At 41.0% G+C, this 12969-nt stretch overlaps 1 protein-coding gene across 2 annotated transcripts in view; it reads left to right on the plus strand.

Annotated features, from left to right (window-relative positions):
* Tep1 (telomerase associated protein 1) overlaps positions 1-12969 on the plus strand; it is a 39024-nt gene that overhangs the window by 5577 nt on the left and 20478 nt on the right. For both annotated transcript variants that reach the window (XM_021720878.3, XM_013365740.4), the window contains exons 3-14: positions 979-1158; positions 1402-1536; positions 2243-2404; positions 2832-2993; positions 3275-3352; positions 4480-4604; positions 4811-4968; positions 8335-8444; positions 8973-9063; positions 9273-9459; positions 12078-12246; positions 12739-12897. In XM_021720878.3, the coding sequence (XP_021576553.2) occupies positions 979-1158; positions 1402-1536; positions 2243-2404; positions 2832-2993; positions 3275-3352; positions 4480-4604; positions 4811-4968; positions 8335-8444; positions 8973-9063; positions 9273-9459; positions 12078-12246; positions 12739-12897 (1716 nt within the window). The remainder of the gene's footprint in view (positions 1-978; positions 1159-1401; positions 1537-2242; positions 2405-2831; positions 2994-3274; positions 3353-4479; positions 4605-4810; positions 4969-8334; positions 8445-8972; positions 9064-9272; positions 9460-12077; positions 12247-12738; positions 12898-12969) is intronic.

Below are 12969 nucleotides of genomic sequence, written 5' to 3' on the forward strand. Positions count from 1 at the left end.
ATTACTTTGGGGCTGTCTTCTTTAGCATATTTATTCTTACTACAGATCTATTTCAGAGACTAGACAATAGATCAAAAACAGTTCTTGTCCTTAGAAAGCCTCTGCTTATGAGGAGCACCAGTGTGATATTACTCTAGCATACTAGTCAGTCCAGTGCTTTTGAAATCAGGCATGAGGTATATCTGTTCTATCAGAGCTCAGTTTTCTGTCTGTATTCTTATAGGTATGTTCACCAAACACACTTATGTAAGCACATTTAGTGCACAGGTCAGAATTGATAGACAAGTACACATTGCTTCTGTGTGGACTTGGGGTTTGAGCTGAGGGAAAGCTAACCTGAGCCCCACATTATCTGTTAATAGACAACAAGTAGACAACCTTGGCCAAGACTCAAAATAGAATAGCCTTAGTTGTCTCACCTTTGAAATGAAGTCAATAGAAACATACTTCACAGGGTTATTGTCAGGATTATAACTATTGCCATCATACACTGATTTAGGGCTTTGCAGTTGGCAGAGTCATACATACATTATTCCATTTAATTTCCTAACGACCCTATCAGGGAAGTGGTAGTGAATGAGGAAGGTGAAGTTAAGCAATTCAGGGTTTCTGAAGGATTCATATGGGATTTGGCTCCTTTTCTTCTGACTCTAAAACTATGTTAATATTGTTCTAGAAGGGTGTGAGGGGACCTAGACTCCCAGGCTATGACATCAATAGAGAGATGACAGCTGGGAGGAAGCCCTAAAAGCATCTGGGCAAAGGCTCCGAAGGTTGAGTTGGGAAAGGTGTGGGTGACAGAGCACTAAGTCAGAGACAGGATAGACCCATGCCTATCCATTCAGGGAGATGAAGAAGGGGACTTATAGGTGCTAGAAAGAGATGTGGACATTATTTACCTCTGGGAGCTGCCTTAAGATCCGTCTATTTGAGGGGCCATGGATACATGCTGTGATTTAAAACTACCACTATCCCTAGGGTCATTGGTACTATTCAGAAGAAGAGAAAAAGCCAGAGGAGAAGGAAGGGGCAGAAGCCCCAATGCCTTTATATTGTCTAAGCTTGGGAGAGGAAGAAGAGGAACTGGCCCTGAAACTCACCTCTGAGGACTCTGAATCTCATCTGGAGCCCACTGACCAGGTCCTTCAGGAAAAAAAGGTGAAACTTATAGAGATTGAGAGAGGATGGTGTTGGTGGAAGGGAGGCTGCGATGGAGACCTGGATTAGGGCCCTTCCCCAGGAGGAATATGACCAAGCTCTTATTTATCACTTCCTAATCCCCCGTTCAAACCTCAGTTGGACAGATGTCTTCCTGAACCTGGAGTCCATTTTCTTTGTAAATTGTCCTGCATGGATGCTTATTACCTTACTCCTTCCTTCTCTCTTCTTCCCAATTCCTAGATGGCTCTCATGAGTTTGCTGTGCTCTACTTTGGCCTCAAATGTAAATGTAAAGGATGCATATGACCCTACCCAGGTTTCCATCCTTGAAGTCTGTACTGAACTTGCTCCCTTGGAGCCTGAGTTCATCCTCAAGGTATTGTCTGAAGGAGTGGGTGGGAATGGGGAATTTGGTTATGGCCTCTGCGGGAGGTGGTGACTAGCCTTCTGTTGTGGGTGGAAGAAACTTCCCTTAGGAAGGATGTAGAATCTCTGGGTGAGTCTGAGGCCTGGTCCCTGGGGTTCTGGGAAGAATGGAGAAAGATAAACCTGGGAAACAGAATACCAGGGTTGGTTAGTTTAGCAAGTACACAATGCCAGGCTGCAAGGGTTATCTCAGCAGATGATGAAATGTGATTGTGGCTCTTAAGGCACTTATAGTGTTGTTAGGAAAGTGAAACACTTCCCCTAAGTATCATATAAATGCAAGTGGAGTAGTAGTAGAAAGTGAATATTTCAGAATATTAGTTAGCACTTCTTATTTAGCAGAAAAAGGGTGGGAGACATTTTCTGTAAGGCTTTGAAAGAGTGTGGGTTTAATCACCAATTTGAAACTTTGGTAAGTTTTTTGATGGATGTTGATCTGAACCCTCTTCCAAAGAGGGAAGAGGCTGGTTGACTTGGAAGGCAACCAGTGGACTCGGAAGAAGACCTGCTAGAAACGAAATTAAGAGCTAGAGTATGGCTTAACCTGGTTTAATATGCCAAGCCAAGAGGCTCTGTTTTTATATTTCGTAGGCAATATGGAGAGCTCTGGAAAGGTTTTATGCAGGCAGATTCAATAAACAAGCTCTGTGCCCTAGGCAGCTTTGTACACCAGGCAGCAGCTGAATATCCGGGATTTGGCCAATAAAGTCGTGGCCATTGCTGCCTTCTTGCCAGTGTGCCGCCCACACCTGCGACGATATTTCTGTGCCATTGTTCACCTGCCTTCTGATTGGATCCAGGTAGCAGAGTTCTACCAGGTATGGCATTCACTTCCTTGAGCTTTGGCCCTCACTGTGTTTCTTCTCTTTTGCTCACTGCATCCCTAGAGAAAATTCTGAGACAGTTCTGCCTTGCCTCAGCATTCCTCAGCTTTGGTGCCCAGATAGTAGCTTTTCTCTGTACCAGACTGGGTTGCCTAACAGGAAGAGTACTGTTGAGAAGGGTTGGACTATAGTTTCAGAAAAAAAAAAATCTATCTTATTCTGGACCTTATGTTTATAATGAAAAGAAAAGAAAACAAAAACCAGAGAAAACTACTGACTTGCTCACAATCACTGAAATTATCATTTTAGAACTGGTGCTAGGAATTTGCTCCCTATTTGGTGGACACTCAACACCAGAGCCTTGTTTTGTTTAGGAGGGTGTGGTTGGGTCTTTCTTCTGATGGTCTCCTCTCTCTGACAGAGCCTGGCTGAAGGAGACCAGACAAAGCTGGTGCCCTTGCCTGCCTGCCTCCGTGCTGCTATGACAGACAAATTTGCACAGTTTGATGAATACCAGCTGGCTAAGTATAATCCACGAAAGCATCGTGCCAAGAGACGCCCCAACCGTCCGCCCCGCCCTCCAGTAAGTCCCTGCCTCTGCCCTGGTCATTCACAGTCTAGGCCCCTTTTTTTGTGGGAAAGAAGGAACATGGTGATCCCGGGGTCTATACTCAGTCTGACTGTTTCTACACCAGGAACTAAAGGAGTCTGAGGGGTTAAGAGGAGATGGGTGAAAGAGCAGGGAGGGCCTCTTTCCCAGCTGGCTTCATTCTGGTGGAGAGGGATTTTCAGGCCTATTGGAATGGTTGTTTCTAAGGATAATGTCCAGTTCCCTGTTTGAAACTGCTTCTCCTTTCCCTATAGAGGACAGAGCCTCTATTTTCTGAGCAAAAGAGATACTTTGCAAAGTCCCTTTGGCCTCTTGAAAGAGAACAGCTTGAGGTGAGTCCCTTGTTCTGGGGTGATATATGTCCTGTTATTACCATCATCATTATTGAAACAGATTATTAAGAAAATATTTATTGATATTACCAAAAAAATGACACATTCCCAGTTCGTCAACTCTTCTTTCTTCCTCATCCTATTAATATATCCTAAACTCAACTCTTTTGCCATAGAAGATTCTTTGAGCTTTTTAACTCCTCACAGGCTGCATTGTGCTGATGCCTCCTGTTTTAGTCAGTTTTGTTTTTTTCTGTTGTGACTAAAAGACCTGACAAGAACAATTTTAGGGGAGAAAAAGTTTATCTAGGGGCTCATAGTTTCAGAGGTCCATAGGCAGCTGGCTCTATTCCTTAGGGCTTGAGATGAGGCAGAACATCATGGCGGAAGAGTATGGTAGAGGGAAGCAGCTCACATGAAGATTAGAAAGCAGAGAGAGATTCCACTCACCAAATACAAAATATTTACCCCAAAACCCACCACCTCCAGCCATGCCCTCTTGCCTTCAGTTAATCCCCATTAGGGGACTAATTTCACTGATTAAGGCTGTCATAACCCATCATTTCACCTCTGAAAGTTCTTGCATTGTCTCACACATGAGCTTTTGGGGGATACCTCACATTCAAACCATAACACCTTCGTTTACTTGGTCAGAGCTCTGTGACTTAAACAAGAGCTGCTTTTCCTTTTCCCTCCGAGAGCAAGGATGTTTTGTGTTCATTCTGTTTCTGTCTTTCTAAGCCAGTCATCCCATGTTAACCACTAATAACTCAATCTTATGTGAATGAAAAATAGAGACCCCCAAACCTGCTTTTTTTTCTTTTTCTTTTTTTTTTTTTTTTTTGAAATTGGGCCTGTGTTGTTCAGGCTGTCCTCAAACTCTTGGGCACAAGTGACCTTCTTATCTCAGGTGCAGGTACACCATTATGCCCATCTTAAAATCTGTTATCTTTCTTGTCATGGAAGCTCTTGTTGCTTTTTACCCTCTATTCCTATTCTTTGCCCAAGTCTATTTGGGGGAAAGAAATTTTCTCATAGGTATAGGATGGTCTCAGGTTCTGCTTTCTGAAGAAAGGCCCTGATTCTCGTGAAGCAAACTCTGTTGGAACTTGGGGCTTTTTCCACAGTTTGAGGCCACCTACAATGCAGTACCAGAGAAAAAGAATCAGCCGAGGTTCACCTTGAAGAAGTTGGTACAGCGACTGCATATCCATGAGCCTGCCCATCATGTTCAAGCCCTGCTGGGCTATAGGTAAGAAGCTTACGTCCCAAACATACATTCCATCAAGGTAATTCCATCACAGTTCAACATCCATGGCCCAATCCTGGGAGTTCTCAACCCCAGCAACATGCGTTTGGGCAAACAACCTGTAAACATGACTGTCTTTGGCTGACTCATCTTGCCTTTTTCATTTCCTGTTAACTTTGAAATGAGAAACTCTTTCTTCTTTGTCCTAGGTACCCTTCCAACCTACAGCTCTTTTCTCGGAGTGGCCTCCCTGGACCATGGGATTCTAGCAGAGCTGGGAAGCGGATGAAGCTCTCTCGGCCAGAGACCTGGGAACGGGAGCTGAGCCTGCGGGGGAACAAAGCTTCCGTTTGGGAGGAACTCATTGGTAGGGTGACCTTGCCATTGTGCTCCCTTGTCCTCTTCCTCATTTAATCCACTACATTTTAAACCCCTGACTTCTGTGGCATGATGCAGTTTTTCTCTTGCCTGGTAGCTACATCTTGAAAATGATTTGATTTATAAAGTATCCAATTGATTCCACCGAAGTGGACAGTGATGCTTGCTTTGAAGTAGTGTTGGCATCACTAACTAGATCATTATTTCAGATGTGATTTGGTGGTATACAAGTCTTATCAACATGTGACAAAAGTGGTACCTCTTCTCTGACGGTACTTGTATCAACATTGACTCATTTCAAACAAGGTAGGGCTGGCTTTTGGCATATTGGAATCTCTACAGAAACTCATATTTAGGACATAGGAGTTTTAGGTAATTTGCCCACTCTGAAAAAGAAAAAAAAAATTCCGAGAACCAAGTTCCTCTTTTTCTCTGAGGTTTTTTTTTTTTTTTTTTTTTTTTTTAACAATAGAAGGCTCCCCCACCCTCTCTCTGTATATCTTGTTTCTATTTAGTTTCTACTTTCATCTTTGAAAATTTAAAGTCAATTTCTCCTTATTGAAAAACATCTAACTTTACACCTTTTGACCTAGTTTTGTAGACTTCATATTTTGGAACTTTAGAAGCCCAGATGTCTTTGATTCTTTAATCTGTGCACTGCCTATCATAGATTGTACTCAAGGCAGCCTGAATTTCATAGCTGCTTGTCACTATTTCCCACTGTGTAGGTATTACTGGTGGTGTATATTTCAGAATCACCTGGGAATTAAAACACACATTTACATACACCCTGCCTGACTGAAACAAGTTAAGGTATAGTAGGATAAAGGAGCCTAGGTGGCAGCAGGTATAGGCAGAAGATCCTGTGGGTACCGTCTTCACTTTCTCCCTCTGGTTAAGAACCAGTGACCCTGAAAATTTAAACTGTGTTGGTTGGGCATGGTGGGTGGCACATACCTGAAATCGCAATGACTCAGGAAACTGAGGCGGGAGGATTGCAAGAACAAAGCCAGCCTCAGTAATTTAGTGAGGCCCTAAGAAACTTAGTGATACCCCATCTCAAAATAAAAAATAAAAAGGGCTGGGATGTGGCTCAGCAGTAAAAAAAATCCTTAGAACCAAATTAAAAAAAAAATATCTTCTTGTACTAATATATTTTATACTCTAGGAAATGCATAAATAGAAATATACAACCAGTCTAGTATGGTGATACAGACTTGTAACCCAGCTGTTTGGGAGGCTGAGGCAGGAGAACAGCAAGTTTGAGGGTGGCCTGGTCAACTTATTGAGATACTGTTGCAAAATAAAAAAAATTAAAAGGGTGTATCTCAGTGGCAAAATGCCCCTGGGTTCAATCCCAAGTATCAGCAAAAAAGAAAAAACATTATCTATATGCACACATAAATAAATATAAAAGAAGGAAATATAAAACATATATAACCATAAGTATATATAAGTCTAAAGTTAGATGTTTTTCAACAAGGAGAAATTGACTTTAAATTTTCAAAGATGAAAGAGGAAACTAATTGGAAGCACACACACACACGAAGTATAATGTAAAAAATATAAGATAAAATGTAGTTAGGTATAGAGACCCTTTTTTGGAGACCATAGGTTTCATTAATAACAAACATTTATAAATAATGAACAATTTTTTGGAATTAAATCAGTGAATTTCTCAATCTGAAAGAAAAATGTCTAATTTTCTAATGTTATAAATGTGACTTTATTTCTTATAAAAATGATCTAGAAAACCTTTCATATAGTTTTTCGAGCAACAGTTGAGAAAAACTTGAGATGATGATGGATGCATTCATGCTTTATTTACCAGACATCATTTACATTATGTCTACAGTATTTTCCATACAGTTTGTGAATCAGAATTATGACTGGAACTGGGCTTACTCGTGAACCTATAAGTTTGAGACCAGCCTAGCAGCATAGCAAGATTTTGTCTCAAAAAAAAAAAAAAAGCACTTGTTTGCTAGGAGTGTAACTCAGTGGTAGAATGCAGGCTTAGCGTGCATGCAGCCCTGAGTTCAATACTCATCACCAAAAAAGAATTATGACTAGAGAATCATAGAACTTCCAGAGGCTGAAAGCTTCTATCTACAATTGCAGTGAGACTTAGATAAAAAGGTACCATCATCCTTTGGGTGGAAGCTGCTGGTGGTATGGGCTAGTACTCAGGGTGAGTCCTTAGAGTGGAGGGCTCGTAGGCCTGGGGTCTAAAGTAGTCTCAATGAACCTCTGGGAGTATTCAGGAAAGAAAGCTCATACTTCCTATTTATATTCACTTTGGTTTAAAAGAAAAGAATGAAGGCTGGGGATGTAGCTCAGTAGTAGAGCACTTGCCTAGCATGCGCAAGGTCCTGGGTTCAATCCTCAGCACTGAAAGGAAAGAAAGAAAGGAAGGAAGGAAAGAAAGCAGAAAGAAAGAGAAGAAAAGAAAAGAATGTTTCCATAGAGATGGAAACCATATAGTCACCTAGTCCAAATATTATATGGTAATGTAGTACATACAATAATTGAGGTTTACCGAGGGAAGGTTAGGTGTTCTGCCTGAGAGCAATGGGGGTACCCTTTGCTGTTCTGATTTTTGCATAATATGACTTAAAGAAACTTACCTTTGAATTGAAGATGCATTTAGAATGATATTCAGTATTACCCAAACTAAGCTTCTAAAATTAACCTAAGTCTTAAAAAGATTATTATTAAAAGATACTATTATCACAGGGACAAGTGAACAATAAGAAAGCAACAAACATGAAGTTGTACTAACCATGCAAATCTTTTTCACATATATTTAAATGAAAAATAATGAGCAATTGGATTTTATGAGAAGTTGGCCCAAAGAACTTAAAAAATTAGGAAGAATATTTGAAATATGGATTTATATTTGTTACTATAAATAGTGACACCTTATGTGTATATATATATCATGCCTTGAAATATAACTAATGAATGTCCTACATACATATAACTTATAAACAAACAAACTTACTCTAGGAAATTTCTCTTCAATTATCTAAGAAGTTTGGAAACCACTGCCCTAAACTAGAGAATACATTCTGTCAGTTGAACCCAATCTCAGGACTAGAGTCATCAGATATAGTGTAAGTTGTTTATTGAAACAGCTATTGTATAAACAGTGTTGTTTTGCTCCATACTTTAGGCCAATCCTGGTTCTGTCTTTCCAGACCTTTAAAACATTTTGAGTAGAATAGATCATATGTTAGTCCCTCACTCCCTCTATTTTGAACTTTCCACATGGCCTCTGAACTTGTTCTGGCCTCTGACCTCTCTCTCTCATCCCTCATTTTGCTTTCCTCACCTGGTGTCCCACCTTCCACAGACAATGGGAAGCTTCCTTTCATGGCCATGCTTCGGAACCTGTGCAACCTGCTGCGGGTTGGCATCAGTGCCCGCCACCATGGGCTCATTCTCCAGAGACTCCAGCATGAGGTACATGTGGGCAGGGGGTCCACTGAGGCCCAGTGATGAGACATGGGTATGGAGGTGCCGCTGCTGCAGCCAGACTTTTCCCAGATGGCTGAGGAAGGCCATGGCCACCACCAGTCTGTTTTCATGTGGGCTATAAATAGGTTTGGAAATAGACGTGTTTGGGAAAGACGGGCCTGGGGATTCCGCCAGTCCTTTGAGAAATTACAGTGTAAGAACTTGCATTTTTATTTTCTGAGCTCATTGACTTATTAGAAAGAGGACCTTCCGTAATTTAACTGACTTCAGAGGGAGTGTGTTTTGAAAGAAATGGGACTCCTGTTATTTCCTCATCTTTACCTCTTCTCATACTCTGAAATGACAACTTTTTTTCCCCTTTATTCTTCTCCCTTCTTTGTATTTCTTTCATTTTCTCCCTTGCTCACCTTCCCAAAATTTAATGAAGTAGTTACTTCATCATCTTGATCCCTGAGGCCCTGGTGGCCCCCACCCTCCCCGTCCTCTGCTCATGTCCTCATTCTTGCTTTTCAGAAGTCAGTGATCAACAGTCGGCAGTTTCCATTCAGATTCCTTAATGCCCATGATTCCATTGATAACCTTGAGGCTCAACTTAGAAATAGAGGTAATTCTTACAACGCCTGCTTACTTCATGTCTAAATGAGACAGCCCCTCTGATATTTTTAGCCTCTTGCCCTAAAGACTCAGGGTGTGGGGTGGGCAGACGTTGGACAGTTGACAGCCCTAAGGATCAGGGCTCAGGACACACCACTGATGGGCCAAGATGAGGGAATAGAAGCTTCCTGATTCAGATATTTACTTGTCATCATACAGCATTGCCCTTTCCTTCTAATATAAACCTGATGAGGCGGATAATGATAAGAAAATCCAAAAAGGTCAGGAGGCCTGCCAGGTGGAAGCATCTTTGCAAGCTAAGTCGTCGGGAGCTTCGAGCAGCAATGAAAATACCTGCGATATATGAGGAACTCCAGAGGGAGAAGCTGAAAATACACAAGGCCAGGTGTGTGTGCACCATCTGGGAGCCTTAAGTGGACAGTAAGAGGCATGGTGGTGACAGGACATGGGAGTCACTTGGGAACCCCAACCCTTTTTTTGTAAAGGTCTGCTTCTTGGCCATCCATGACTCAGACCTGCTTGGTCCCATTCATTTCTAGCATAGCACATCTTGTCTTTAGCATTTTTCCATAGAGAGATGTTGAAACAAAAGCTGTGCCTCCAGCTTCCACTTTGTTATGAGTAGTTGTTTCATGGCTTCCCATAATTCTGAGTCTATGAAGCATCTCCTTTTTATTTTAGTTTTTTCTCTCACTGCTCTAGTTTATGATCTTCTTTCTTCTCTGTGACACCTGTGGATTGGTCTTTTTTTTTTTTTTTTCTTTTTGTATTTTTTTCCCCTCATACTGGGGATTGAATCCAGGGATGCTTTACCACTGAGCTACATCATCAGTCTTTTTTGGATTTTATTTTGAGATAGGTCTTAATAAGTTGCTGAGGTTGAACTTGATACCAGTCTAACATGTATGGCTATCCAGACCAGTGTAGTAGCCACTAGCCATGGGTGGTTATTTGGCCATTAAAATGTATCTGGTCTGGGTTGAGACATTGAGCTGTGTTAAAATATGCTGGATTTTGAAGACAGTCTAAAAAAATAATGTAAAATATCTCTTGTAATTTTTGTATTAATTGCATGTTGGTATGAAATTTTTATATGTTAGGTTAAATGAAATTGAATAACAAATTAATTTCATCTGTTTCTTTTTACTTTCTTTATTTTTTAAAGTGCTGGGAATTGAAGCCAAGGCCTCAGATATACTAGGCAAATGCTCTACCACTGAGTTACATACCAAGCTCTTTTTACTTTATATAAATGTGCCTTCTAGATCTTAAATTATGTGTGTGCTTTTAATTTAATCAATTATGATTTAATTCTACTGGACAGTGTAGGTAAGACTAATGAATTGTCTAGATTGAAAAGTATAATGAAAAAATTTAAATATGTACATGAGAATAGGATAATAGACTATTTTAATACTGTCAGCTAGAGCTGGGGATGTAGCTCCATGGTAGAGTGTTTACCCAGTATGCGTGAGGCTCTGGGTTCAATTGCCAACACTGAAAAACTAAACAAACAAAGCAAAACAAAACTCAAAACAGTAGTGAAAAACTATTAGCTGGATTCAATGATAATCTAGATTTTATCACATGTTCTTTATTGTTCCCTTTTCTCTTTTTCTGTTTCTTTCTTTTGAAGATGACTATAATACAAATTCCAAATAATATGACACATTTTATTTTATCCCTGTAAATTTCTCCTCTTTAAAAAAACAACTAATAAGACTAAGAGCAATTCCTAGGAATTATCATTAATTATCTAGTCCATATTCGTATTTCCTAATTATCTAAAAGTATTATCTCACAGTTTTATTCAAATCAAGATCCAAACAAGGTCTACACATTGCATTTGATTGTTCCCATCTCTTAAATCACTTTTAATCTTTTAAGTTGTTTTTATGTTATTGACTTGCTGTGGAAGCCAGGCTCTGGGACCCCACAATGTTCCATGTTCTTGATTTGTCTACATCCTCATGGTATCTTCTAACTTGTTTTTCTATTTTGTATACCCTAAGAACTAACTCTAAATGCCTAAGTACATTCAGATTTACCTTTGTTATTGTTGGTGTTGAAGAATCAATCTTTCTTTCTTTCTGAACTGGGTGTTGAACTCAGGGCTACTTTTTCACTGAGTTATATCCCTGCCCCTTTTCCTTTTTTAGACAGGGTCTTACTGAGTTGCTGAGGCTGGCCTCAGGGTGGAGAGCATGTGCAAGAGGAAGAGATCTCATCCTGGGCCTCTTGATAAAATATAAGAAAGATCAAAAGGGATAAGAGTCTGATCAGTGCTCTTAGGGAGTTGATAGCCTCATCTATTTATGATCTTTTTCTGAACCAATTACTTCATTGACAGTTGCAGAATAGGAATTTTCCATCATTCTCTCATATTTATTAGCTGGAAATCCAAAAACAAACAAACAAACAAATTCCCTCATATGCTAAAGCTATTTAATTACCTTGATATAGAGATCGTATAGGAAAGGTAGGATGAATCTTTTTCTCCTTTAATTGCAAGTTTTTAGAGTAAGGAGTTAGTATTTGTTCTTTAAAATACAATTTAAAAATATGTGAATATTGGGCTGGGGATGTGGCTCAAGCAGTAGCGCGCTCGCCTGGCATGCGTGCGGCCCGGGTTCGATCCTCAGCACCACATACAAACGAAGATGTTGTGTCCACCAAGAACTAAGAAAAAATAAATAAATGTTAGAATTCTCTCTCTCCCTCTCTGTCCCCCTCTCTCTCTCACTCTCTCTTAAAAAAAAAATATGTGAATATGGATCAGCGGTAAGTATGGCAAGCGATTTCTGAGGGGGCTCTCCAGGTGACTTCCCCATCCTGTCCTAAGAATGGAGTTCTAGTCCTGTAGAATGGGGCAAAGGGAAACTCTTGTGATTGAGGAGAAAGAGAACTTGGTAAACTGGAGCAGCGAGTCCTTGTCTTCCCATCTGCCTCAAAATAGCAGGCAGATAAGCCCCTGAGCCCTTGTGTCTGTGTCTTTTTTTGCAGACAAGGGAATTATGACTTGGAGATTCTGGACCAGTATCGACAGGCCCTGGAGGCAGCTGTGAACCTTTCTGTGAAGCACAGCCTGCCCCCGCTGCCAGGCCGCACCCTCTTGGTCTACTTGACAGACGCTGATGCTGACAAACTCTGTCCCAAGAGCAACATACAAGGGGTAAAAAACCAAAAAACATCCTCCCCCGGGTTGGTAGGATGCTAGGGATCCTGACAGGTATCCTGATGCTGCACCTGGTTCTCCTAGGGAAGCATACAGATTGAAATAAATGACATGGTTGCTTCCAAGTATCTGTCCTTGGTTCCTTAGTGACAAGTGCTAGGATGTGATCTCAATCTGGTGTATGGATTATAATACTAACATTTCACATTTGGCTGGTGTTTCATATTTTTAAATTTCTGTCACCAAAAATTGATCTCACTTGCCTCATAATATCCTAGCATTGAATTTGGGCAGGGATCCTGGCTTCTCCCTACTCCCTCTCCCTGTCAGCTCTTCCTGAGGGCCACTGAAATTGACCATCCTAACTGGAGATTTTGTCCCCTTTCCCATTCCCCCAAACCAGTGAAAGTGTTTGGCCTCTAGGAGAAGGTGGTCAAGGGTGGGTTCCAAAATAGGGGAGCTTTATTTCACCCAGATGCTTGTCCTCAGCCCTCGCTGAACTATGTGCTGCTGCTGATTGGAATGATGATGGCTCGGGCAGAGCACGTGGATCTCTTGCTGTGTGGAAGAGGCACAGTGAAGACTATAGTGCTTAAGGCAGAAGAAGGTATCCTGAAGACTGCCATCAAGCTCCAGGCTCACGTCCAGGTCAGATTCCCACCCCCATCATCAAAACAGTACACATATGGGACCTGGGAACAGCCCAAATGATTAATAAAG

The sequence above is a fragment of the Ictidomys tridecemlineatus genome, chromosome 5 (genome assembly GCF_052094955.1).
Source record: "Ictidomys tridecemlineatus isolate mIctTri1 chromosome 5, mIctTri1.hap1, whole genome shotgun sequence".
Classification (NCBI taxonomy): domain Eukaryota; kingdom Metazoa; phylum Chordata; class Mammalia; order Rodentia; family Sciuridae; genus Ictidomys; species Ictidomys tridecemlineatus.